The 27,295-nt window shown below is 38.5% G+C and overlaps 1 protein-coding gene across 4 annotated transcripts in view; it reads right to left on the bottom strand.

The window, feature by feature from the left end:
• The window catches only part of CPLANE1 (ciliogenesis and planar polarity effector complex subunit 1), a 115,106-nt gene that overhangs the window by 11,494 nt on the left and 76,317 nt on the right, over positions 1-27,295 (bottom strand). For all 4 annotated transcript variants that reach the window (XM_046672086.1, XM_046672089.1, XM_046672088.1 and 1 more), the window contains 9 exons: positions 27,047-27,239; positions 26,679-26,786; positions 22,452-22,705; positions 15,928-16,015; positions 10,902-11,066; positions 6,461-6,491; positions 5,794-5,925; positions 2,402-2,567; positions 201-259 (listed from right to left, as the gene is read on the bottom strand). In XM_046672086.1, the coding sequence (XP_046528042.1) occupies positions 201-259; positions 2,402-2,567; positions 5,794-5,925; positions 6,461-6,491; positions 10,902-11,066; positions 15,928-16,015; positions 22,452-22,705; positions 26,679-26,786; positions 27,047-27,239 (1,196 nt within the window). The remainder of the gene's footprint in view (positions 1-200; positions 260-2,401; positions 2,568-5,793; positions 5,926-6,460; positions 6,492-10,901; positions 11,067-15,927; positions 16,016-22,451; positions 22,706-26,678; positions 26,787-27,046; positions 27,240-27,295) is intronic.

Raw genomic sequence — 27,295 nt, 5'->3', positions numbered from 1 at the left:
CTTGAAAGCAAATTCCTAAAAATGCTCCTGGAGTCTAATTATTTTCCTTGCAGTGATCTTCCATAATTTTCTGCTTATCCACATAAAAGGGACTACTGTGAAAACTAGAATTCCTAAGGCATTATCTATGCCCTGGGTGAGCAAGCCAGAGAGAGCGATCAGGGTACACTGTCCCTGGAATGTACAGCCACCAAACTCACCTGTCTTTTTCATGCTTCATCTTTTGTGTCAGCCTGATTTCCCTTGAAGTCATGTAAAACTGCACAAGAAATTATCCAGTTAGTTCATTATTGTTCAGTTCAAATAATTAAACCATTATGATCCATGGAAAACATGAAACTCCACTAATCAATTTTAACAGGGGGTTAAAATAAATTTTGCTATTTAGGAAACAGTGCAAAACACTGTCATATTTGATGATGCTTCCTACCCCAGCACAAAACATGAAAACGTTAAAGTATCATGTAATTAAAATAAAATCCAGTTCAATAAATGGAACGCAAAATATATTTTAGTAGCAAAATTAATATATTTTTTCCAAAAGGAGAGAATCTTATCAGCTACATTTAAAATGGAAAATAGGAGGGCCTGCCCGGTGGCACAGCAGTTAAGTGCACAAGTTCCACTTCAGTAGCCCGGCGTTCGCTAGTTCAGATCCCAGGTGAGGACGTGGCACTGCTTGGCAAGCCATGCTGTGGTAGGCATCCCACACATAAAGTAGAGGAAGATGGGCATGGATGTTAGCTCAGGGCCAGTCTTCCTCAGCAAAAAGAGGATTGGCAGCAGATGTTAGCTCAGGGCTAATCTTCCTCAAAAAAAATTAAAATAAATAAATAAAATGGAAAATAGGAACGTTTTAATGATGAAGACACCTGTACTTTGTACTCAGTCTTGTGATTAATCTCATCAAGAGCTTGGTTCATAGAGCAAAAATGAGTCAGACATTTAAAACCATCATTCTAATGTTCTAAAACATTCACCAGAAACCTGCTGTAGTGAGCTCATTGTGACTTTAAACTCTTCAAAACGTATACACCAGGAAGCAAACCAGCAAATGTCGGCTGCATACATCTTATTCCAGAACACTAAGAGTTACTGTTGAGTTAGTATTGAGGTTAAGTCCTTTCACACATAATTGCATATATAAAAACATGCACGCAGAAGTGGATTCACTTTCTCAAGATCCTATATGGAAGTAGTCAGTAACAAATTAAAGGTCTTACTGATTTCTGATAGAAATTCAAATTAATTTTTCATTACATTAATCCCTCACTAATCCCATATCTTTACCCAGATAGAAGCTAAAAATAAACAACTATCTGTGATCTTGAAGGAGATGTCACAAAGTCTGTGAACCAAACAGTGCCAATGCCCTCAGAGTTAATTTATTCTAAAAATGCCCAAAATTCTAACCATCTTAGGTATTTGCTTGGCTGACAGGGAGGGTGGTATGAGAACCTACCCCTATGGGCTGCAGGAATGCACACATATACACACACACTTTAAGATTCTGGTCACGTACCTCAGTACCTGAAGGTCATTACCATGTCCCCAGAGCTATCAACAAAATGTTATATTAACATCAACATGCTCTTTCCAGATACAGGTAAGTAAGTTACACACTTTAAATAATAGTTCACCTACTTTTGCACTATTTGGTGCTTAAATGTGACAACCTTATCTGGAAAATTCACTTACAGAATATGTTCCCCTAACGATGCTGGAAAAAATGAAGTGCTATTAAATTTTATTTTATTTCAGATTACAAAGTAAAATATAAACTGTAATCTAAGTGTAATCCAAATGTGATTTTCATAGTAATGTGATAAAGTAACATTGCTTTGTTTCACACTCTGCAGAAAAATACTTCTGACCCCCTAGCCATGGTGATGTCCATAGTCAGGGCTCAGCAAACAAATGTTGACAGATTAAACAGCAGTTGAAATACATACGGAGAGGTACCATTGTTCTGTTGGTACATGACTGGATCATACTTTAAAAAATTTTTTGAGGATAACTTATGGATAGAAAATTGGTTTTTAAAATGGCTCTATTGCAGTTGGTTGTTCAACTGCCATTGACTCTCATAGAAAATTAAGGGAACAACTCCAATCGGTCACCCAATCATTCAACCTCGTCATTTGATTAAAATGCTAGAGCCCTAATTAGCCAGGGAGAGAAAAAAGTATTTCAGATAGTTCAACAGAACATGGTTTGTAAAATATCCTGCTACATTTTGTTAGGTGATTTCTTAACTTTTCCTGACTTAAGTAAAATGCTGAGTTTTCTGTCAAATAAAAAATGCATCCAAATTATGTTAAATCCTTTTCTTGAGTATTCCCCAGGAAAAAACTACACATATTCTGTGATAATTCCATTACCCTTGATCCTGCAGACTTACTGGATTGCTCCTGGGGCGGAAAGGATCATGCTCTTGGCTTCTCTTTTCTGCTAGCTGATTTAAGTACTCTGCCATTCTTTCTTTTCGTTTTCTTTTCATCCAGGCTTGAATCTCTCTTCTCTCCTTCTCCGTTCTTTGTGGACGTCTACCAGAAGAATGCTGAATCCTAAGAAATTGAACAGGCAGGGCATCACTTGATCTTAAATTTGTTATGGGAGAAAGTCAAATACCGTATGCTCTCACTCATAAATAGAAGATAAAAACAACAGCAAACAATCACATAGAGATGGAGATTGGACTGGTGGTTACCAGAGGGGAAAGGGGGAGGGAGGAGGCAAAAGGGGTGATTGGGTGCCTGTGTGTGGTGATGGATTGTAATTAGTCTTTAAGTGGTGAACATGATGTAATCCTCACAAAAATCAAAATATAATGATGTCCACCTGAAATTTATATAGAGTTATAAACCAATGTTACCTCAATTAAAAAAAACTATTGAATAAATTTGTTATGGAAAGAAGAAATATCACAACTAAATACTGTTTATTTGGAAAGATTTTGCCCCATCTCAAAAAGTTGTATACACTTACGATATCTAGTCAACTTGCTCCAACCTGTCCCCTGAAATCCACTGAAAACGATCTCAGAAAGGTCACCACTGACCCCTTCAGTCTTCACCCTTCTGCTGGACTTCTCTGTAACACTCAATAAAACTGGCTTTTCCTTTCTGCTTTAAACTCTCTCTTACCTGGGTCTTTTTCTACCTCTCAAAACACTATGCAGCCTCCTACCTTGGCTCCTTTCTTGTCCGCTCACCACTTCAATATTAATGTCTTTATAGGTTCTGCTTGGACTGTTGTGTTCCTGGACTATCTGAATCACTTCTAAAACTTATACCACAGAGCTGACTTCTAAACTGCTGCCCTTCTGGATCGAGCCTCCCTTTCATGCCCCTGTCAGACTTCCTGTGGGCTGGCCCAAGCTAATGACTGAGCACAGCAGGGATGCTGTGGCTGGCATTTTCCTGCAAGACACCGGACTCCTCTGATGGGTGACTTTGCCTTGACATCTCGCCAGTGACCCAGTTGAAACTTTCTTAAGAAGACTTACACTGTCCTCTGAGATTCTACTTACTCAACCCTCTCCTCTTTTCTCTCTGTGTCACAGGGAGGGGTCAGACCTGCATTGTGGTCTGATGCCTCTCTCCACTTCCATTTTTTTCTGCCTATTCCCCTTACAGGCATTTCTCCTGATACGTCTCTGGTACATCTAATCTCATCTTGGTTTTTGCTTCTGGTTTTTGCTTCTCAGAGGATCTGAACTAACACAAGCAGTGAGGCCGGCCCAAGAAAACAGGCAGTGTGAGACAGGGATTTGGGGCAGACTCATCACCCAGTGTGCAAAGAGGACACAATCCTAAATGGCAGATGGGTCATGGATACAAACGATGTGGTTTACACTGAACACCTGCTTTCCTCCTAGGAGCCTGGACTCTTGGTATGTGCCAGGCAGAGGGTGCCTACCTGATCAGCTCCAACAAAAACCCTGGGCACTGATCTCTACAAGCTTCCCTGGTAGACAACATTCCACAAGTGTTGTCACGACATCTTGCTGGAGGAATTAAGCATGTCCTGTGTGACTCCACTCGGAAAGGATTCTTGGAAGCTTGTGCCTGGTTTCCCCTGGAATTTACCCCATGTACCTTTTCCCTTTGCTGATTTTGCTTTGCATCCTTTTGCTGTAATAAATTACAGTGAAAATGACTCTATGAGTTCGGTGAGTCCCCCTAGTAAATCACTGAACCTGGGGTGATCCTGGGGGCCCCTAATTCAGAGTCAGATCCACACCGGCGTTGCAGTCTGACAGTTGTCCCCAGCTCCTCTGGCTCCTCCCCTTTTTCCCTTCACAGCTGTTTCTCCAAATAAATCTCTTGCTCATTTAATCTCATTTTGGCATCTGCTTCTGGGAGGATCTGAAACTAATGTACCAATGAATATTACCAACTGAATGTTCTCCTGGAAACTTATAACATATCTAAAACTACATTCTCTGTCTTGCTAAAGAAATCACCATCAACTCACTCTTCCAAGTAGAAAATCTTTCTCACTTCCTCCCGACAGCCTCCAGGTATACTCACGCTTGTGAGCCCACACTCTCCATCCTGAGCCATCTCATCTTTAGGATACTGAAGACAGACCTCTGATGGGCTCCCAGTGCTAATTTAAAGCCCTTTGCTGACTCCGCTGCTGCTTTCAGAGACAGTGAATTCCAGATGCCTCTGGTCCCCAACCACAGCCAGCACACCCAGCCTGACCCTCTCTCTCTTTCCAAGGCATAAACTCCAGTCACGTGTAACTCCCTACCCTCACTGAACATCACACCCTTGCACGTTATATTCTTGCTGCCTAGAATACCCTTTCTTCTAGTTATAACCCACATGAGTTTCTATTGCTCCTTTGAAATACAGCTCAAATACCTTAACCAGTGAAGCTGCATCTTTCATTGACTCTACTCCCCCGAGCTCCCTTAGCACACTGATATAATTTGGTTTTATGTCATACTCTGTTTATAGGTCTATCTCCATTCAAGAATAGAAAGCATATTTTATTGTTATTCCAGTTCTTGACATTTAATACATTATTGATGAAATATTCATAACATGATCATTAACTTTAAAAAAGGAATGAAAATTCCTACATCTGTGATTGAAGGTAACTAAATGTGTTTTACCAGGAAGTTAGGCTTACATGGTCTTGATATGAGGTCATAATAGAGCAGATGAACCCACTAATTAAATAGAAATTGGAGGTCTTTTGTACACTATTTCCTGGTAACAGCCTTTTAAGTTCAATTAGAATACACCGCATTTCCACTGAGGTAGTAAGCGGAATTGCACTAGGAAATACAGAAATGTAGCTACTCTTCATAAGGCTGACAATCTTACATAAACCGGCCAAGAGGTGTATGCGTTTTAAGGAAGCGTTAGCAGGAGAACCAGCCTTTATTCTGTCAGGAACTGGTTCTAGGCCCAGGAAAGGTTGCAAGGAGAAACATTTTAACCTAATGTTGCAAGGAAAGGCTATTTAGAATGTATTCTAAGGGTTAATATTTAGGGTGAAGTACTTTGAACTAAATCATTAATTACTTCTAAGACAAAATAGGATAAAATTTATGTTGTAGTTAAAGTGATGAGACCTTAGGAAAACTCACAGGATACAGATGTGCTGTATTAGTTAAATAAACCAGTCTCTATGCTGTTGGGGGGGAGGGGCAGAATGACACACAAACATCACAAAATGTATTTATGAAGAAAACATCTATTCTAAGCTTTGAATTTGTTTCATAAAAATACGGCCAATTTTGAATATTCTTGAACCATAAACATTTTAAATTACCTGGAGATATTCCTAGTTTGTTGTTCTGTTAAGCCGAGCTCATCACTGGACACTCCATCTTTTGTAATAAGGTCATCAATAATGTCTGCAATATCAGTCAATCCAGTCATCTGGAATGGACCTACTGAAACACTTCATTTACAAATGCAATTTGAGAAATATACGTCAGTATCTACAACTTAATTACATCAACCAAAAATGAACATGTAAAAACTATGCCCTCCAAGAGCGTAAACGAACAAAAAATGCTTAACATATAACTACTGTTCCTTCTATTTCTTTAATTCCAGTAATCCTGAGTGGAAAAGCCTAGTCATCTATAATTGACGACTTTGTGCGTGCTCTTAAAAAAAGCAAACAGAAGGCCCAGGAGACAACCTCTACCTGTGCTGCCTGCTGAAATTTAAGACATAGGTAGTAAAAGAAAGTGTAGCAAATGTAGCCTATTGCACTCCAATAACCAATGCTAAAATGGTGAGGGATACAATATAACAATCCTCAGTTTCTTAAAACACCCCATCCCCAATGGGAATTAATTATATTCCTTTAATCCACAAAAAAATATGTAGTGTAGAAGTTCACATACATATGAACAACAAAATTTCCAGAACACATAATTTATATCCAGCTTTAAGTAAAACTGTGAATTGATTCTTAAGATACTTACCTTTCAAATAACTCATCACTGTTATTCACACCTTAAAAGAAGATACATTATTATTAATAAAAATTTCAGGTCAGTTATTTTTTTCTACTTTCGATTATTAACCTGATTTAGAAATTATATAACCAGAAATTGAAATATTTTTAAACCTCCAAATTGGTTTAAAGATATATATGTATAGCATATTTATCCTCCTCTTAAATATGCTATTTGGTAGTGAATATTGTGCACATTTTAAGATTATTACTTTTCTATCCAGAGTACTCTGAATAATAGACTTTAAGAGATATAATTCTTCTTTGTTTAGTACACAGTTTAGAATGCTGGAATGCAATTTTACTAAAAAAATAAAAAACAAAAAAACTTCTGATGATCTAAAAGTAATACATTTGGGAAAATATCCACTCTAAATCCAAGAAAACCTTTATTTGGAAGACCATGACCCAGAAAAATATTTTTTAAACCTTGTCCAATATTAACTACATGTCTTTAAAGCAAAACACTGTATGTTTAATCCTCAAAGAGAACTGAGTTTCTGACATCTCTTCTCAAAAATATCTCCTTGTTAGGGGTCCGGCCCAGTGGCACAGCGGTTAAGTTTGCATCTTCCGCTTCGGCAGCCCAGGGTTCGCCAGTTCAGATGCGGACATGGCACCACGTGGCAAGCCATTCTGTGGTAGGCGTCCCACATATAAAGTAGAGGAAGATGGGCATGGATGTTAGCTCAGGGCCAGTATTCCTCAGCAAAAAGAGGAGGATTGGCAGCAGATGTTAGCTCAGGGTTAATCTTCCACAAAAAATACAAAAAAAATTTCATTGTTAATATTTTCTTATACTAAGATAAATTCACCCTGCCCCTAAGACTTACACATCCACATGTTTTTTATAGTAAATAATTTTGTCTTCCTAAGTACATGTTGTTTTGCATAATTTATTAATCCTCAAATCAAGGATTTTATATTATCTTTGTTCTCGGAGTCTGGGCATTCGTGAGTTAACAGTAATTAATCAAATTTACCTATTAAGAAAAGCCTCAACTAGTGAAAGAAAATAATGATCACAGTTTAAGTACAGGTTAATCGGATACAACAGGTCCGACTATTAAGAAATGAAACTGATTCCTTTTCTCAAAGGGTAGAATAGTGTTATATCCAGATAAATACCTTTACAAGTAGTTACACAGGAAGACTATATCCTGACTTCATTTTCAAACCATTTTTGGAACTCTCCCTTTGGGACGGCCTTCACAATTTACTAAACACAATTGATCAGCTTCATTCCTTGATAATCACATTCCTTTTTTTTCATTCCAAACAATGACACTCAGCCTGATCATCTACTTCATTTATCAGAAATGCCTCTGAATAACCTATGGCTGTTACCAAAAATCAAATCTATCCTCAGTGAATAAATTATTTGCCACTATTAAGAACACTCAGAAGGATGTGCTAAGAAATGGAAGTCAGTTTCACGAGAGGAAATCTAACCTATTTTTGAGCACTAGAAGTAAGCACTAGATGTCTTTCCAAGATGCAAACTGTGGAGAAGAAAACACCCTTAGGGCATCTAAATTCTATGCTTTCAAAAAAATAATTTGGTTTCTTCTTTAATCTGCAATCAAACACTGAATACTAGAGAAAAACATTTTAATTTATCCATCTTTTATGTGTTATACCATTTACTAACATTTCCTCTTTTTTTCCTCTTGCATACTAATTTAAGAAGCTATTACAGTCTTGAATGAAACACCTCCTTGACCTGGTACTTTGAATTTCTCTTTTCCTACTCCTTTCTTTTCTTCTGCCTTTAAACATTAAACAGCTTGTATTTATCTCCATCTTAAAATGATCCTTGACTTCATTTCCCTTATCTCCTTTTCTACTTCCTTCTACTGTCAGAATTCTTAAGTAGTCTACACCTGTAGCTTCTTGAGCCTGTCTTTGTCCCCACCTGCCCTCTTCTACTCTTGATATTACACTGAAAGTCCCCAAAGTCCATCAAAAGCTCAGTCTTTATTCTCAACTTTCTGGTGGCTTGTGAAGCTGTTAGCCATCCACTTTTTCTTGGAAATCCCTTCACCTGAGTCTGCTCATCCATTTCCCTCACTGAGGAGGCTCCTCCTGCTCTTTACTGGGTGACATTTCACAGGCTGGTCCTTGGCATTTTCCCTTTTTCCATCTTTCTTGCACAGAACAGATGCACTCTGTCAGTCTTAACTACATAATTAGGTAAAAGGCTCTTACATCTGTTTTTCAAGCCTATCATCAAGCTCCATTTACTTGTCAAAACTGGTCCTAAATACGGCCATTTATACAGCCCAGCATCACCTCAAACCCTACATTTGGTCTTAAGGGACTCTTGACATCAGACCTGGTAATATCCTTGCTCCTACAGTCTGACAACACTGAATAGCCATTGATTTTCTCCTTCTCCTCCTCTTTTATCCACTTAGTCAGTAAATACCACCAGTTGCCTATTGAGAGTGTCTCATTTCTTCTTCTTCTTTTCTTTTCAAAGATTGGCACCTGAGCTAACAACCGTTGCCAATCTTTTGTTTTTTTTTCCTGATTTTTTCTCCCCAAATCACCCCAGTACATAGTTGTGTATTTTAGTTGTGGGTCCTTCTAGTTGTGGCATGTGGGATTCCACCCCAGCGTGGCCTTACGAGCAGTGCCACGTCAGTGCCCAAGATCTAAACTAGCAAAACCCTGGGGCGCTGAAGTGGAGCACACGAACTTAACCTCTCGGCCACGGGGCTAGCCCACTTTTTTTTTTTTTTTTAGGAAGATTAGCCCTGAGCTAACATCTGCTGCCAATCCTTCTCTTTTTGCTGAGGAAGACTGGCCCTGAGCTAATATCCATGCCCATCTTCCTCCACTTTATATGTGAGAAGCCTGCTGCAGCTTGGCTTGACAAGCAGTGCATAGGTCTGCACCTGGGATCTGAACTGGTGAACCCCAGGCCACCAAAGCAGAACGTGTGAACTTAACCACTGCGCCACTGGGCTGGCCCCTTGTTTCTTCTTTTCCTTTCCCACAACACTGACCAGGCCCTCATTACTTCGCAGGTCAGATTGATACAACAGCTCACTAACTGACCTATGCCTCCCTTCTAGTCTCCTTCAAACCTCCTCATTTTACTTCTCTGCTCAGAATTCTCCAATGATTCCCAAGTACAAAAAGGAGTTTAAACTTCTCATATACAATTAGAACAGTCTACAACCTCTTTAACCTCATTTGTCAATTCTCCCCCAAAGGAGGGAAGAAAAAGGCTACTGGTGATCAACAATCTGCAGAAATCAAACAGATACTCAGCTAGATGCTTTCTATGTAATAGTCAGTCTTCACAACTCTGTGAAATGGAAATGATTATCTGCATATGATGATGACTAAAATACAAATGGAATCCAGAAGAACTCTGGGGAAAAAATTACAAGATTTAAAGCCAGCTTCTTAATAGCTTTTATTTTTTTCCTTTTTGTTTTTTCCTCCCGAAAGCGCCCTGGTACATAGTTGTGTATTTTTAGTTGTGGATCTTTCTAGTTGTGGCATGTGGGACGCCACCTCAGCGTGGCTTGATAAGCGGTGCCATGTCTGCGCCCAAGATTTGAATCGGCGAAACCCTGGGCCGCCGAAGCGGAGCATGTGAACTTAACCACTCGGCCACAGGGCCGGCCCCATGCTTTTCTTTTATTTAAATTAAAGCAATGCCATTTAAAAATAGCATTTTTTTTACTGCTTATGTTACCTTAATGATGGTAATAAAACACATTGTAAATATTCAGTAAAATCATCACTATTGACCATCAATATCTGAGGGCAAAAGAAATATTTCAAAGCCATTGTCAGTGGTTCAATTGTTGAATTTAGTAGGACCTACTACTCATATGACAAAATGTATTCATAGGACTAAAGAATAACGTTTTAAATTGCCAGCTCCAAATGAAATGGAATGAAAATTGGCACTAAACTGCTGCAAGTCTTGATATCCTCAACTGTAAAATGGGCACAATAATGGGTCTGCCTCACACATCAGGCTTAGACCAGGGTCGATGCAGGTAAAACTGCAATGTCTGCATGGCAGAGGCTCAAAAATCACAGCCATTATTTTGTTATCAAATTGAAATTCCAGCTTCTCATAATTGGCAGAGTTTGAATTTCTCAGTTTTTGTAAAAAATCAAATATAGTAATTCCAGTTGCTATATATCTAACATTAATAAGTTATACAGAGATATGATACAAGCTTGCAGTATATCTTATAAAAGTGGCAAGACGATATAGTGCTTCATGTGAATGGCATAATTTTTAACTTCCCTTCCTCTGAAATTTATAAACATTGCAAAATAGCTTCTCAAATCCTTCACAACTATATTCCCAGTAAATACTCTTCAGTCACCATACATTGGAAAATAAGAGTGTAAATGAATAAAATGAAGAACAATACCAGGAGACGTCATATTCTGGTCACCGGAAAGGCTGACAGCTGAATCAGCAGAAGGAAACACGCAGGTTTTCTGACTAGAATGAGTTTCTGTTACTGAAAATTCAGCTTCTGAAGTCTCTTCTCTGTCACTTTGATCTTCCTTATTCACATGGGTCAGGAAATGCACTAATTCAGAGTAAATATTACAATTAAAAGAAAATAACAGAGAAAAAAAATCACATGGAAAGGATGTAACACTTAGCTAACACTTCCACGTAGCCACAGATATACTAGAAGTTTGCAACATATTATTCTGACAGCTTTCTACAATATAATGAAACAATTTAATACAACATTTAAAATTTGAACTTCCCCATAGTGACAAACTATTAAATTTATCAACTTCAGAAAATATGGTAGACTGAACTAAAGTTGACAGGCCCATGCCCTATTATAAAAACATAGAAGAAATACTAAATTAAAAAAAAAAAAAGATAATACACAACCAAGCCCTGTCAATAAAGAAATATCCTGGTGCCAGAAAAGAAAAAGGAATTCAAAGCTGGGCAATAACTGGGCAATGATGCTGGGACAGTCCACAGAGGAACAGAAGAGGTGGTTTCTGCAGACTGCAGTGAGGGGAACTGAGCTACCCTCATGCGGCCTAGAGCGCTGAGGGAGAGGTCTGTCCATAACACGGGGATAAGAAAAACCCCGTCCTGGAAAAGCAGCAAAAGAGTTTTCCATCTGCCTGGAGAGTGAATGGGAGCAAAATAAAAGTCAACGCTGAGAAATCAAACCCCTGTCTTGCCACAAGCAGGTGTGGGATCTGAATTTATACTATCTACGTAGTACAGTAACTCCAAGCCAAGAAATGTATATAAAAACTTGTCCTCCAATTTTTTTCTACTTCAGTGACAGCAAGAAGCAAATACAAAACCACTCCAAAGACAAACACACACAGCCCAGCAGAACTCCCACTAAAGGTATGCTCATGATAAAAAAATTACAAATCACACAAAGAAACAAGCAACCATAAAGACAGTCAGTATGCGGATTCAACAGCTGAGAATAGGCACACACGAAATGAAACAATCTGAAAGGGCACAAAATGTTACTAAAATCATCAAACAGATAAAAGAAGGCACAGAAACCACAATAAAAGAACAGGACAGTTCATCCAAAGAGCAGACAGACTTGAAAAATAAACAGATCTTCTAGACATTAAGAACGTAGTCACCAAAATTAAAATCCTACAGCAAAGAAGACATAGCAGAAGAGAGAATCATTAAACTAAGAGAGATCTGAGGAAACCCCCCTCAGTACATCAGCGAGACATAAAGGGGTGGAAATTAAGAAGTGGTGAAGAGATACGGAAGACAGACAGGGAACATAGACCTCCAAAATGTGTTTCAGAAAAGGGAAAAGAAAGAATGCAGAGGAAGTAATATTCCAAAAGAAAATGGATGAAAAATTCCCAGTGTTAAACCTGCAAATTAAAGAATCATTCCTACTCCCATATAGAAAAAATAAAAAGAAATATACACCTAGACAGATACACTGTATCAAAAATGCAAAATAAACCAAAAATAAAGAGAAAACTTTAAAAGCACTCAGAGACAGAAGAACAGCAATTAGACAGACAGCACACACGTAATATAAACTCAGCAGTTAGAGACGTCAGTAGATGATGGAATCATATCTTTAAAATGCTGAGGGAAAATAAGCATCAACCTAGAATTCTGTACTCAGCTATAAGCCATCACTCATGAATGTAGTAAAATTAAAGCTATTTTCAAAGACTGGGAGAATTTACACTGACAGATTCTAGATGAAAGAACTAATAAAGGGAAGAAGGAAACAACCCTCGAGAAGTGGATGCAAGAAGCAATGGTGGGCGACAGAGTAGAGAAGAGAAAATGCCAGAGTGCATCTCAGGCAGCAAGGTAAGTATTATTTCATGAAACTTGGGTTTTGGTTTTAAATATTTATTGTTTACATATTTAAATTAAAAATAAAAAAAGCAATTGAGGGCAAAGAAACTGGCAAACATGCTAATAAATCCAAATAAGTATTGACTTAAAAGGGAGACTAAACAGGAGAGCTAAAAACAAAGGTAGAACTAAAATATTAGAAAACAATATCAAAGAAGATGGGAGGGAGTAGATTAGTGTTAAAAGCTCTAATGTCGGGGCTGGCCCGGTGGCGCAGCAGTTAGGTTTGCAAGTTCCACTTCTCAGCAGCCCAGGGCTCGCCAAGTTCGGATCCCGGGTGCGGACATGGCACCGCTTGGCAAGCCATGCTGTGGTAGGCATCCCACATATAAAGTAGAGGAAGATGGGCACGGATGTTAGCTCAGGGCCAGTCTTCCTCAGCAAAAAGAGGAGGATTGGCAGTAGTTAGCTCAGAGCTAATCTTCCTCAAAAAAAAAAAACAAAAACTCTAACATCTTAATATTGTTGGAGAGGTAAATATATTTGCCTTAAGTTTTAACTCAACTATGAATGTTGAAAATTCAAGAACAATCACTAAGAGATTAAAAATAGAATGTATAGGGGGCTAGCCCCATGGCTGAGTGGTTAAAGTTCCATGCACTCTGCTTCAGTGGCCTGGGTTCTCGGGTTCAGATCCCAGGCATGGATCTACATCACTCACCAGCTATGCTGTGGCAGTTTCCCACATACAAAGCAGAGGAAGACTGACACAGATGTCAGCTCAGGGCCAATCCTCCTCAGCACAAAAGAGGAAGACTGGCAACGGATGTTAGCACAGGGTGAATATTCCTCAGGAAGAAAAGAAATGGAACATACAATTTCTGAAACAATAGAGGGGGAAAGAGAGAATATAGAAAACTCAATCCAAAAGAAGGAAAGAAAGAATGACAAAAACTAAAGAAAAAATGCATAGAAAATTGGAAGCACAAAATAAGATTATAGATTAAGCACAAATATATCAGTTATCACAATAAATGGAAACTGATTATACTTGATGATTAAAACACAAACTGTATAATTATTTAAAAGAATGAAGTCTAGTTATATGCTGGACACAACATAACCACTCAACTTGAAAGGAAAAGGATGTCTAATTCACAGGAAGTCCAGGGGACAGAGGAATATGTTAAATGACATCGCAGAGACTCAACTAGCAAAATCCAGACTCTGAAAAACACTTCAGGACAAACATCTAGGTTTCTTCAACAAATAAATTGAAAGGAGGAAAAAAGAGAGAAAGGAAGAACCCAAAATTCAGAGAGACTCATAAGCCATCAACCAACTCCATGTGTAGACCTTACTTGGATTCCAACTAGAACAAATAAACTATTTTTTAAATGAGACAACTGGCAACATTTGAAAATTGATTAGTTATATGAAAATATTAAGATTTTTTTCAAAAGTGACAATATTATTTTGCCTATGTTTAACAAAAAGAGATCTTATCGCTTAGAAATACATATAAAATATTTATGGATAAAATAATGGGCTGTCTGGGATTTGCATCAAAATAATCCAGGAGAAGGTAGGAAGACTTGGTTGGATGTAAACATAAAACAGGACGGGCCACGAGTGGATAACTGTTACAGTTGGTTGTCGGGGACATGAAACTTAATTATACTACTCTGTCTTCTATTGAAATATGTTTGAAATTTTCATAATAAATTTATAAAAAATAAAGTGTCAAGGGGCTGGCCCCGTGGCCGAGTGGTTAAGTTCGCGCGCTCCGCTGCAAGCGGCCCAGTGTTTCGTTGGTTCGAATCCTGGGTGCGGACATGGCACTGCTCATCAGGCCACGCTGAGGCAGCGTCCCACATGCCACAACTAGAAGGACCCACAACGAAGAATATACAACTATGTACTGGGGGGCTTTGGGGAGAAAAAGGAAAAAATAAAATCTAAAAAAATAAATAAATAAAATAAATAAATAAAGTGTCAAAAAATATATGCCAGGCAAAAGAAAGCAGGAATGGAAATACTAATATTGGACAAAATTGGCTTTGAGTCTAAAAGCATTATTGGGGATAAAGAGGGTCATTACTTAATGATAAAAGGGACAAAATTCAACAAAAAATATAACAATTATGAACTATATTCATTTTATAATATAGCCTAAACTATACATAGCAACATTGAATAGAATTACAAGGAGAAATAAACAATTCCACAATCATTGTGGGGAATGTTTAATGCAGCCTTCTGAGAAATAAATAGATCAAGCAAACTGAAAAGTCAGAAAGACTACAGAAAATCTGGACAATACAATTTAGAAGCTTGACTAAATATATATATCTATATATAGATAGATGGATATATCTACGTATCTCCTACATAAACTGATAGAAAATGCTTGTTCTTTTCAAATAAACAGAACATTTATAAAAACCAACTATATATACTAGGTCACACAGGAAATTTTAACAAATATCTAAGAATTGATATTATAGTATACTCACCTAATCACAATACAACAAAAATGGATACAAATTACAAAAATATAGCCCAAACCTCCTAAGATTTGGAAGCTAAAAACCCTTTTTATGCACTAAAGAAGAAATCTTATTACAAACAAACAGTTTATCTGAACACCACCAAAAGATGGTACGTATCAACACTCTTGTCTGGGTCCTTGCAGGAACATATTCAGCCTCAAATGCATATATTAGCGTAAAAAAAAGAATAAAGTTAGGAAAAAAACAAGTTAAGACCCCAAAAGCAGAGGAAATAATAACGCTAAGAGTAAAAATTTATGAAAAAGAAAATTAAGAAGCAGCAGAATCAACAAACCAAAGCCTGGTTTTTCAAAAATTAAATTGCTGACAGGACTAATGAGAGAGGGAATATAGATATAAACAACAACTATAGATATGGTAGAACACTTCTTAAATAACTACCCTAATTTCATTCACATTGTCACAAAAATAATCCTAATCTAAAAACGGGGCTGACGGCTTCAGCTAACATATGAACACTATTCCTAGTGGTGGCTCCCAAAAGTCAATGCTGCTTCTTTCAAAGCGAGGTTTCAGTCCCACCCCTCAACCCCTACAAACCTTCTTCAGAAATGCTGATGGTTTTTGAAGCCAGTTTTTTTTCAGATTCAGGACCAGAAGACAATTCAATGTGATCCAAAGGTCCAACCTGTAGAAAAACACACACAACAAAAAAACTGTTATAGTTTGATAATTGCAAAATACTGTAAACAATTTTACGCAGTTTAAAATATTTGCATTAATGCAACAAATGAAAGAAATGCAATTAAATCTAATATGAGATAAAAGATGGGGACTGATGAAGAGGAGGAAATTTTTACTTATTTGTAGCTTAACTGATTTAACATTTCAAGAGGCTCAGGAAAATAGCATCATGTAATTTTAGAATGGGGAGGAATGTTAACTATCATCTAGACAAAACCTTTCATTTTAAAAATGAGGGAACAAGGCCCAGAGAAATTCAGTGACTTTCTTAGCGCGAGAACATGGACTTGAAGCCAGGTCTTCTGGGCCCCTAGTTACTGCTTGTCCACAGTATCCCTCTGCCTCTTCCAGACCTATGAGCTGTTTTCTTAACTAAAATGGGAAAAATCAAAATCTTGTGTATTTATACGCACATTATAATAGGAGGAGAATATTTTAAACGTCTTCCTAAATGATGACTCTAAAATCTGTCTGATCAACCCGGACTAGCTCCTGAGATCCAGGAGCATATATCCAACTGCCTACTAATCTCACAGCACCTCAAATGTAACATGTCCCTGATAGAAACCACCGGGCCTCCCTCCCCCCAACACACACACACTCCCTCTCCCTTAGTTTGGAAAATGGCTCCATCATTCATCCAGGCTGGAAATCTGGACATCATGGTAAATCTGTCTTTTTCACCTTCCCACAGGTGACAAACCTCTGAATCCTGCTACATCCTTCCCTCCATGCCCAATTCTAAAGTTCAGGTTATTATCACTTCTTGGCTTGGTACTCAGTGGATTCCAAACACCAATCACTAGACCTGGTATAGAGCTAGCTGCATAAGAATCATTTAGGAAGCTTGCTAACAATACAGATTCCTGGGCTCCACCCCAGACCTACCTAAAATCAGAATCTCAGGGATACAGGGCCCATGAGTTTGCATTTCTGACAAGTTCCCAAGATGATTCTAATGAGTGGCTAGTTTGGAACCACTGTGACCCAACTGATCTCCTTGCTCCCAGTCTTACCCTCTCCATTCTGCCTTCCACACTGTTGCCAGATTGTCTGATCGTATCATTTCACTGCTTAAAATTCTTCCATGGTATTGGAAGAATAAACATAGTTAAAATGTCCACACTACCCAAAGCAATCTACAGATTCAATGCAATATCTATCAGAATCCCAATGACATTCTTCATGAAGATAGAGCAAAGAATACTAAAATTTATATGAGGCAATCAAAGACTCCGAATTGCTAAGGCAATCCTGAGAAAAAAGAACAAAGCTGGAGGCATCACAATCCCTGACTTCAAAATGTAGTACAAAGCCATATTGATCAAAACAGCATGGTACTGGTACAAAAACAGATGCACAGATCAATGGAACAGAATTGAAAGCCCAGAAATAAAACCACACATCTATGGACAGCTAATCTTTGACAAAGGAGCTAAGGGCCTACAATGGAGGAAAGAAAGTCTCTTCAACAAATGGTGCTGGGAAAACTGGACAGCCACATGTAAAAGAATGAAAATCAATCATTCTTTTTCACCATTTACTAAAATAAACTCAAAATGGATCAAAGACCTAAAGATTAGGCCTGAAACAATAAGTCTTCTAGAAGAGAATATCGGCAGTACACTCTTGGACATCAGCTTCGAAAGAATCTTTTCGGACACCATAACCCCTCACATGAGGGAAACAATAGAAAGAATAAACAAATGGGACTTCATCAGACTAAAGAGCTTCGTCAAGGCAAGGGAAAACAGGATTGAAACAAAAAAACAGCCCACTAATTGGGAAAAAATATTCACAAGTTATTTATCCGACAAAGGGTTAATCGCCATAATATACAAAGAACTCACACAACTCAACAATAAAAAATCAAACAACCTGATCAAAAAATGGGCAGGGGACATGAACAGACATTTCTCCAAAGAAGATATACGAATGGCCAATAGACACATGAAAAGATGCTCATCATCACTAATCATTAGGGAAATGCAAATCAAAACTACACTAAGATATCACCTTACACCTGTTAGAATGGCAAAAATATCCAAAACCAAGAGTGACAAATGTTGGAGAGGCTGTGGAGAAAAGGGAACCCTCATACACTGTTGGTAGGAATGCAAACTGGTGCAGCCACTATGGAAAACAGTATGGAGATTCCTCAAAAAGTTAAGAATAGAAATACCTTATGACCCAGCCATCCCACTACTGGGTATCTATCCTAAGAACCTGAAATCAGCAATTCCAAAAGTTCCATGCACCCCTATGTTCATCGCAGCATTATTCACAATAGCCAAGTCATGGAACCAACCTAAGTGCCCAGCAACTGATGATTGGATAAAGACGATGTGGTATACATATACAATGGAATACTACTCGGCCGTAAAAAAGGACAAAGTCGTCCCATTCACAACAACATGGATAGACCTTGAGGGTATTATGTTGAGTGAAATAAGCCAGACAGAGAAAGACGAACTTTGTATGACTCCACTCATAGGTGGTAGTTAACATATGGACAAAGAGAACTGAGCAGTGGTTGCCAGGGGAAAGAGGGGTGGGGGGGGAGGGCACTAGGGGTGAAGTGGTGTACCTACAACATGACTAATAATGATGTACAACTGTAATTTCACAAGGATGTTAACTTTCATAACCTTAATAAAAAAAAAATATTCAGCTATCCTTTTGGGAATACCACCCTCCCCCAAAACAAAAAAAAATATTTTCGTAGTGGCTTTTTTAGATGCAGGAAGTACTCTTGCAGTATAAAAGTAACACGTGATAACCAAAACTGGAAAGCAAATAGTATTACAGTTTTAAGTACTATGTAACTTGAAATAAAATATATCAATGTGCTGTTAAAATCTAAAGGCTTGATAGAAATGGCTCTAAAATTCATGTTTATAATTAGCATAATGATGTTAATATAGGACTTTTCCCTATCATCTGGAATTGTTTTAATTTTAAGGTACAAGAAAAGAATTGTCTACTTTTATTTGATTCTACTTGAATGTATTTTTCTTCTATGTATAAATTAAAATATTTTCTCAGTCTCATCTTAAGAGTATCAAGCACTAAAAAAACAAAACAAAACAAAACAAAAAACCAGCATGGTACTGGTACAAAAACAGGTATACAGATCAATGGAACAGAACTGAAAGCCCAGAAATAAAACCACACATCTAAGGACAGCTAATCTTCAACAAGGGTGCCAAGAACATACAATGGAGAAAAGATAGTCTCTTCAATAATTTGTGTTGGGAAAACTGGACAGCCACATGCAAAAGAATGAAGGTAGACCACTATCTCACACCATACACAAAAATAAACTCAAAATGGATCAAAGACTTGAAGATACATCCTGAAACTATAAAACTCCTGGAAGATAATATTGGTAGTACACTCTTTGACATTGAAATAAACAGGATCTTTTCAAATACCGTGTCCTCTCAGACAAGGGAAACAATAGAAAAAATAAACAAGTGGGAATTCATCAGACTAAAGAGCTTCTGCAACGCAAAAGAAACTAGGATCAAAACAAAGAGACAACCCACCAATTGGGAGAAAATATTTGCAAATCATATATCTGACAAGGGGTTAATCTCCATAATATATAAGGAACTCATATAAATGAACAATAAGAAAGCAAACAACCCAAATCAAAAAGTGGGCAGAGGAGATGAACAGACATTTTTCCAAAGAAGATATACAGATGGCTGATAAACACACGAAAAGACGTTCAACATCATTAATCATCAGGGAAATACAAATCAAAACTACACTAAGATACCACCTTACACCTGTTAAAATGCCTATAATCACTAAGACTAAAAGTAACAAATGTTGGGGACGGTGTGGAGAGAAGGGAACCCTCACACATTGCTGGTGGGAATGCAAACTGGTGCAACCACTATGGAAAACACTATGGAGATTCATCAAAAAACTAAAAATAGAAATACCATATGACCCAGCTATCCCACTACTGGCTATCTACCCAAACAATTTGAAATCAACAATCCAAAGTAACATACGCACCCCTATGTTCATTGCAGCACTATTCACAATAGCCAAGACATGGAAGCAACCCAAGTGCCCATTGACCGATGATTGGATAAAGAAGATATGGTGTATACATATACAATGGAATACTACTCAGCCACAAAAAAAGACAAATTCATCCCATTTGCAATAACATGGAAGGACCTAGAGGGAATTATGCTTAGCGAAATAAGCCAGTCTGAGAAAGACAAACACCAGATGATTTCACTCATATGTAGAAATTAAACAAGTACTGAGACAAAGAAAACAGTTCAGCAGTTACCAGGGGAAGGGAGGTGGGGGGGGACAGGGGGTGAAGGGGAGCACTTATGTGGTGACAGTCGAGAAATAATGTACAACTGAAATGTCACACTGATGTAAGCTATTATGAACTCAATAAAAAAAAAAATTCTTCCATAGTTCCCCACTGCCTACTTATAAGATAAAATCCTAATCACCTGGCATTGCAAACTATTCTTTCCATCCTTCCTTATCTGCCCCTACCTACCTCTACTGCCACATGTCTTAAAGCCCAGTCCCACCAAGCCCTACTTCCAGCTAATGTTGACACAGTTCCCCAAACACTCTATGCCATTTGACTCCTTCTGCTTTTGTTTATAATGTTTCATCAGCTGTTCCTTATCTAACCGATGAATATCAATTCATTAGCAGCTCAAGAGTCCCCTTTACAAAGCCTTCTCTCATGCCACAGCTTCACTTACCTGTCCAGTCACAGCAAGCCAGGTGTACCTGTGTGTGCTCACCACACCCTGTTCATATGTATTTATTGGGGTACATATAAGTCTATCTTCTTTATTAGATTCTAAACTCCCTGTCAGGGACTATCCCTTATCTATCTTTCTATTCCCAGAACTTAGCACAAGGCCTAGAATGCAGTAGCTCAATAAACGTTTGTTGAAAGAATGAATCATTCATGAACTCTGGCGAGAGTGAGCAACCCTAGATTCAGGTTTAAGTAACATATCTGGCTTTAGTTTTGCTTAATATACTAGATCAGAAGGCAATTTCGAAAGAGATTCTTTGGAATAAGGAGTTCCAAGGACAACTTCGACATTCAACACTCATTTGGAAGTGACAGATCTAAGTCTGAGGTAAACAAAAATGAAAATAACCAAATAAACATCATTGTATCATTACTTAATAGTATTTTTTGTTATAGTAAACATTTTTTCAGTTTAGTCTCATGTATATTTAATCTTAACTTTTTAATATATGTTAAATGTTTGGATTAAATACTGTAAACCTAATAAAGACATCTTTTAAAATGTCAACATGCTAGAAACCTGGAATATTTGTTAGGTAAGTCAATGATGGAATTCCTTTCCTGCAGACTAATTTGCATTTCCCAATATTAGCCTTTAACACCTGCAAAATACTTTTACTATTTGTTCTTTAATTTTTTTTTTTAAGATTTTATTTTTTCCTTTTTCTCCCCAAAGCCCCATAATACATAGTTGTATATTCTTCGTTGTGGGTCCTTCTAGTTGTGGCATGTGGGACGCTGCCTCAGCGTGGTTTGATGAGCGGTGCCATGTCCGCGCCCAGGATTCGAACCAATGAAACACTGGGCCGCCTGCAGCGGAGCGCATGAATTTAAGCACTCGGCTACGGGGCCAGCCCCCTGTTCTTTAATCTTTATTATATAAATTTTACTTCCTAAAAAAAAAGGGACATGATGTTTGTACAAAATAATTACTTTTTGAGACTTTGCTTACTATTTTATCTACCTACCATGATATACCATTACACACAAACATTAATCTCTTGATTATGAATCTTTTTAAAGATACAGAAAATTTCTAAGGACTACTTGCCTCACTGTATAAATATTTAAAAGAAACTGAGTTTTCCAAATATAGGGACAAAAATATTTGTAAAGTTATAAACATCTTCCCAAAGAAAATGATACTCAATTACAGCAGGGTTTGTTTAAAACATTCTGGCTTTGTAAATCATTATTTATTTTCCTGGTAGGAAGCACAGGTTCACTTCCTGAAACCTTAAGGCAGTGGTTCTCAACTGCGGCAGTTTTGCCCCCGAGGATACGTGTCCACGTCTGGAGACATTTTTGACCATCTCAGCTGCAGGCGCGCTACTGACAGCCAGTGGGTCACGACCACGGATGCTACCAAACTCCCTACAACGCAGACAGCCTCCCGCAACAAAAAGATATCTGGCCTAAATGTCAGTCATGCTGAGGTTAAGAAACCCTAGCTTAAAAAAAACATATTTCCCTTATTTTTAAAAATCACGTGACTCATGGTATATCACACTACAAATCTACTAACTCGGTTACAAACAGAAAAACTAAAATAAAGACAGTCTACCTTATCGCAGTGTCGGTCTAGCACTTCGTGTCTGGGGAAATCCTGCTCTATATTTTCAGCAATGCTCTGTATTGCTAACAGCTGTTCATCAATTTTCTGAAGCTTAGAGGTGAGATGCTCTAGCCGGCAAGCTGCAGAGCTCGGCGCAGGACGAGCGACGGAGACATCGTGTAGCACTTCCCACAGCAGATAATCTTCTCCAGCATCCGACTTTGAGCTCTGTTCTTTGAATTGAAAATCTGGCTTCAGCACAACTAAATATTAATAATGGCAACATCAGAATTGACTAAAAGAAAGAAGTAGATGCTGATGATCTAATTTTTAAGACCTCATTTTAAGTTAACATTACATGCCCTTCCAAACCAGTTTTAATTTAATGCACTTAGAAATTCCATTTCATCTTGACTTCTGAGATTTGTCTTGTTGAGAGAATACATAACAATGTTGCTATTACCATAAAGCTCCATACAGAAAACAGTTTGAATGTTACTTTTATCCTCTACTACAAAAATATAGTTCATCGAAAAGCAACTTTAATATTTTTATGACTTTTTAAAACTCTACTTGAAAACCAACAACATCACACAGTAAAAGCTAGGCCCAGTATTGGCCATTACTGACTCTACGTGGGATCTCAGGCAAACATGAAACCGCCCAAGACCACTACCAAGGCCCACGACTCTCCCCACTCCAAAACTCAGTTGATTCTTGTCCCAAATTTGAAACACCTCGTTTTTCAAATGCGTTCTTCCTCTGGCTTCTGGGTCTCCTCCTCCCCGTATTGCTCTTCCTTCTTCATCTTTTTTCTGGTCTTCTCTTCTGCCACCCACTCCTTCTTCCCATCAGTATTTCCTGGGGTGCCAGTCTCAGCACACTCCTCGCTCTACTCACTCTCTCTGAGTGATGTCACTGATGCACAGGTGACTTGAATTCATACGGGACTTTCTGAAAGCCAGCCCCTTAAGTCCATCTGTGTCCTGGACATCTCATGCAGGTTGTCCCCAAAGCGTATCAAACCAAACTCATAGTTTCTGCCCCTCCAACTTGCTCCCTCTTCCTTATTATGCAGCTCAGTGAATAGCACTATTATTCACTCAGTTTCCAAAACCAGAAGCCTAACAGTCACCCAAGGTCCCTCTCTTTCCTTCAGATCCAAAGTGACATCAAATATTGATGACGTACCTACCAAACATCTCCATTCCTACCACCACAGTTTAGCTGCAGCTTTCACAACAGATGGACCCCAAATAGTATCCATATCTCTAACTTATTTCACCCTATCTAGTCCATCTTCCACTCAGGCCCTAGAGAGATCTTTGAAAATACAAATCTGATATTGCTCCTTTTCCACCTGAAATCCTTCAGCAGTCCTCTAATGTCTTCATCTTAAAAGTTCAAATGGTTCAGTATGACAGATAACTTTATTCACACTCTTTCCTCTGTCTACCTCTCCAGCTCATCTCTTGCTATTTATTAAACAACAAAAAAAGACCATTCCATTGACTCCAAGCTTAATGAACTTTTTCTTAAACTCAGACAGCTCCATCAAACCTCCGAGTCATTGCACAATCTATTCTCATAGTCTGTATGCTCTTACTCTTGCTGAATCCTACTTTCCTTTAAGACTCCATTTAGGTGTCTCCCCCCTAAGCAGCCCCAATCTTCCCCACAGATGGACCCGATGCTGTATTTCCCGAGAATCTCATCCATACCACTGTGACAGCACTTCCTTCCTTCCCCTCACAGGTGGAACCACAGGCAGAGAGCCTGGAATTACGCTCCTGTTTAGCCCCAACACCTGGTACCTACCTTAGTGTTTACTGAATGAAGAGTGAGTCAAATGAGGATCATGGTTGCCTGTCCTACTGAACTCATAGAGGTTTTATGAAGATCAAATTATGCAACACAATACTCTGAAAAATGTGAATTACTGAAGAAATGTAAGAAGTGCTTATTATATTTCAGTCCCAGTCTAAGGGGAACCTTCCGACAAGAAGATAGTGGTAAATTCCGCTGCTGGCAAGGGCAGTTATATAATCTTTCCCTACCTGTTCTGGAGCTACCTGTTTTAGCTTGACTCTCACAGTCCTTGACCACCTACCCTTCCTGTTTCTCAACCTGAAGTGTCTCCCTTAATCACTCTCAGGGGAGAATTTGGTGCACAAATTTCAAGTAGAAAATGCAGCAAAAGAGATGGACATGCTCAAAATCCAGAATGCCCTACATACATAATGAAACTAGCTTTGCTTTCTCTAGAGAACCTGCTCCACTCACAGTGACTAACAGAAAAAACCACCTATGGGGCCAGCCCGGTGGCACAGCAGTTAAGTTCACACGTTCAGCTTCTTGGCTGCCAGGGGTTCACCGGTTTGGATCCCAGTGCGGACACGGCATCGCTTGGCAAAAGCCATGCTGTGGTAGGTATCCTACATATAAAGTAGAGGAAGATGGGCCTGGATGTTAGCTCAGGGCCAGTCTTCCTCAGCAAAAAGAGGAGGATTGGCAGTAGTTAGCTCAGGGCTAATCTTCCTCAAAAAAAAAAAAAAACACAAAACCACCTAGGAGGATTAAATACTGAGTTCCATTGACCCTGAAATAGTCTCCCTCCGCCCAGCAAAGCTCTGCTTGCCGTTTCTGATGGCACTCCTATTGGGAGATAGTTTCTAAAATAGGAAGCTACTGTCATTCAAAATAGTGAGCAAGTCTCCACTAAAACAGAAATTTGTTTGTTTTGCTTTTGTTTTTTGTCAAATACCTAGGGACCTTGTCCCTCCCTTCTCCCAGCCTTTTCCTATAATGCAAATCCCACTTAACTCTACTCTGTAACTATATTCTGAATTTTTAAAGTATGTTATGTAAATACCGTGATGGAATTTTAATTCCAAAATATAAAACTCTTCCTTTTAAATTGACATTTTTAAGTTCTTCTCTTTAATAAGAGTAGAAGGGTCCACTGACATATTTTCATGACCAGGCAGTCTCTCCAGTGAAGAATCCTCCAAAAAGCTGATTATAGACTTGATCTCACTGACAGAGGAAGTTAACCTGCAGCCATGATCATTTGAAATGCTGGCCTAAGGCATTCAGGGGTCATAGGGAGATGGATCTGGTACCAGTCTGTCAGAATTTCAGAAGTTGATTGCTGTGAAAATGAAGGGAAACTAACAGGGTACTTAAGTAGCCACAGGCATTTGGCTAGATGTAACCCTCATGACAACCCTGTGAGGTTTTGTCAAACAGAGATACAAGTGAGAATTAGATAAAGTTAATTTACTTGCAAAAAGTCTCCAAGCTATTATGTAACAGAGCTGGGATTGAAATCAAGTCTATTCTATTTGAGTTTAAGAGCCATGCTCTTTTCACTTCTCCACACACCTGCCCAGCCTGAAAGACTGCTAGCTTCATACATCCTCCCTCCACCACCCATGCACCTAGCAGCCCAATGACAGGGGAGAGAGAGCGACCAAAGGATTCAAAATCTGAAATGCTGGCAGTTACTCGTCTATGCAGCTGTAACACGCATGCGTGCCCCAACACGTCCTAAGGTGAGGTCTCCTGCCACCCATCCCTTCCTTGCTCCTCATGTCTCCTGAGTGCCCACTGTTGATACACAATGAATAGGCAGTGCTGGATTCTGCTCCCAAGCATCTGACAACCACAAGGCTGGGTCCACTCCTTCCAACAGCTGTGGAACCCAGAAGAAACATTGGGTTTCTGGTGCAGGAAGTCTAAGTGTATGTGAGATTAATCATTCACCGGAAGTGAGACCTAGGTTTTGAAGAAACAGCCTTCTAAATCTTGCAAATATTTTACAATAATGCAGCCTGATTTATGACTATAAAACTGAATATTTTACTAATAAAGGACCGTTAGCTACCACCCCTGTGTATTTTCTATGAGCTATTCTAGAATTTCCCACATTTTTAAATATAAGAATTCCTTTTAATACCAGAACATTTATGAAATCCCACAGGATATTTATTTTTAGCCTCATTAATTGGAGAAAAGATATATGCACAAATACATCTGCAGTCTCCTTGCAAAATAGTCATGGGTCCCAACTTCGGAACCATGACTTTATTTTATTTATCTAGCTACCCCCACTCTCCTTAGCAAGGGAGAAGCCTTTTTCTGGTGTCTTTTGCAATATCGAAGTTTTAGTGCTTATTTCTAACATGACAGTAATTCAGAAGGAGGGTCATGCTATATGTACACTGGGGCATTCACCTTTGTCCTGCTGTATGTCTGGTGGTGTAAGTGAGGGAACACCAGGCTCCTTCACTTCCGCAACGGCTGCTCTCCAGCTTCTTCCATCCAGACAGGATGGAGACACTTCTGCAGGGTTAAAAAATAAATCCACAGTGGAATTGGCAAATTCTATCAAGAACATGAAAGGTATATAAAGATTGATTCTAAACTTCTAAACAAGGTGCTTAGAAGATTAATAGAACATTTCTAAATGCGAACACAAACATCCAAAAGTACAGTGGGTTTGCAGGAGGAGAGCTAAAAGACATAAGTAGGGTAACAATGCTGTATGAAAGAATTTTTCAAAATGTTTTAAATTTACTTAAAAAGTAAGAAAAAATTATTACCTTGATGCTTGAACTTGTGCAGGGGAACAGCGTTAGTAACAGAAGCTGCCATATAATGTAACTGTGCAGAAGACAGGACTTCTGGATGATCACCTTGCTGTTTGATATTATCATCGGAACGCTCTTCTCTGACAGGTAACTCCTGTAGATCATCTGCTTCAATGTCAATCACATTTATGTAAGTGTATCCAACCTGAGCAAAAACACGTAAAATCACAGAAGATTACATTCTTTTTACTCTATATGGCC

Source organism: Equus quagga, chromosome 9, assembly GCF_021613505.1.
Source record: "Equus quagga isolate Etosha38 chromosome 9, UCLA_HA_Equagga_1.0, whole genome shotgun sequence".
NCBI classification, from domain to species: domain Eukaryota; kingdom Metazoa; phylum Chordata; class Mammalia; order Perissodactyla; family Equidae; genus Equus; species Equus quagga.
Note: the sequence above shows the minus strand (reverse complement) of the source record. Positions and strands in the feature narration are given on the sequence as shown.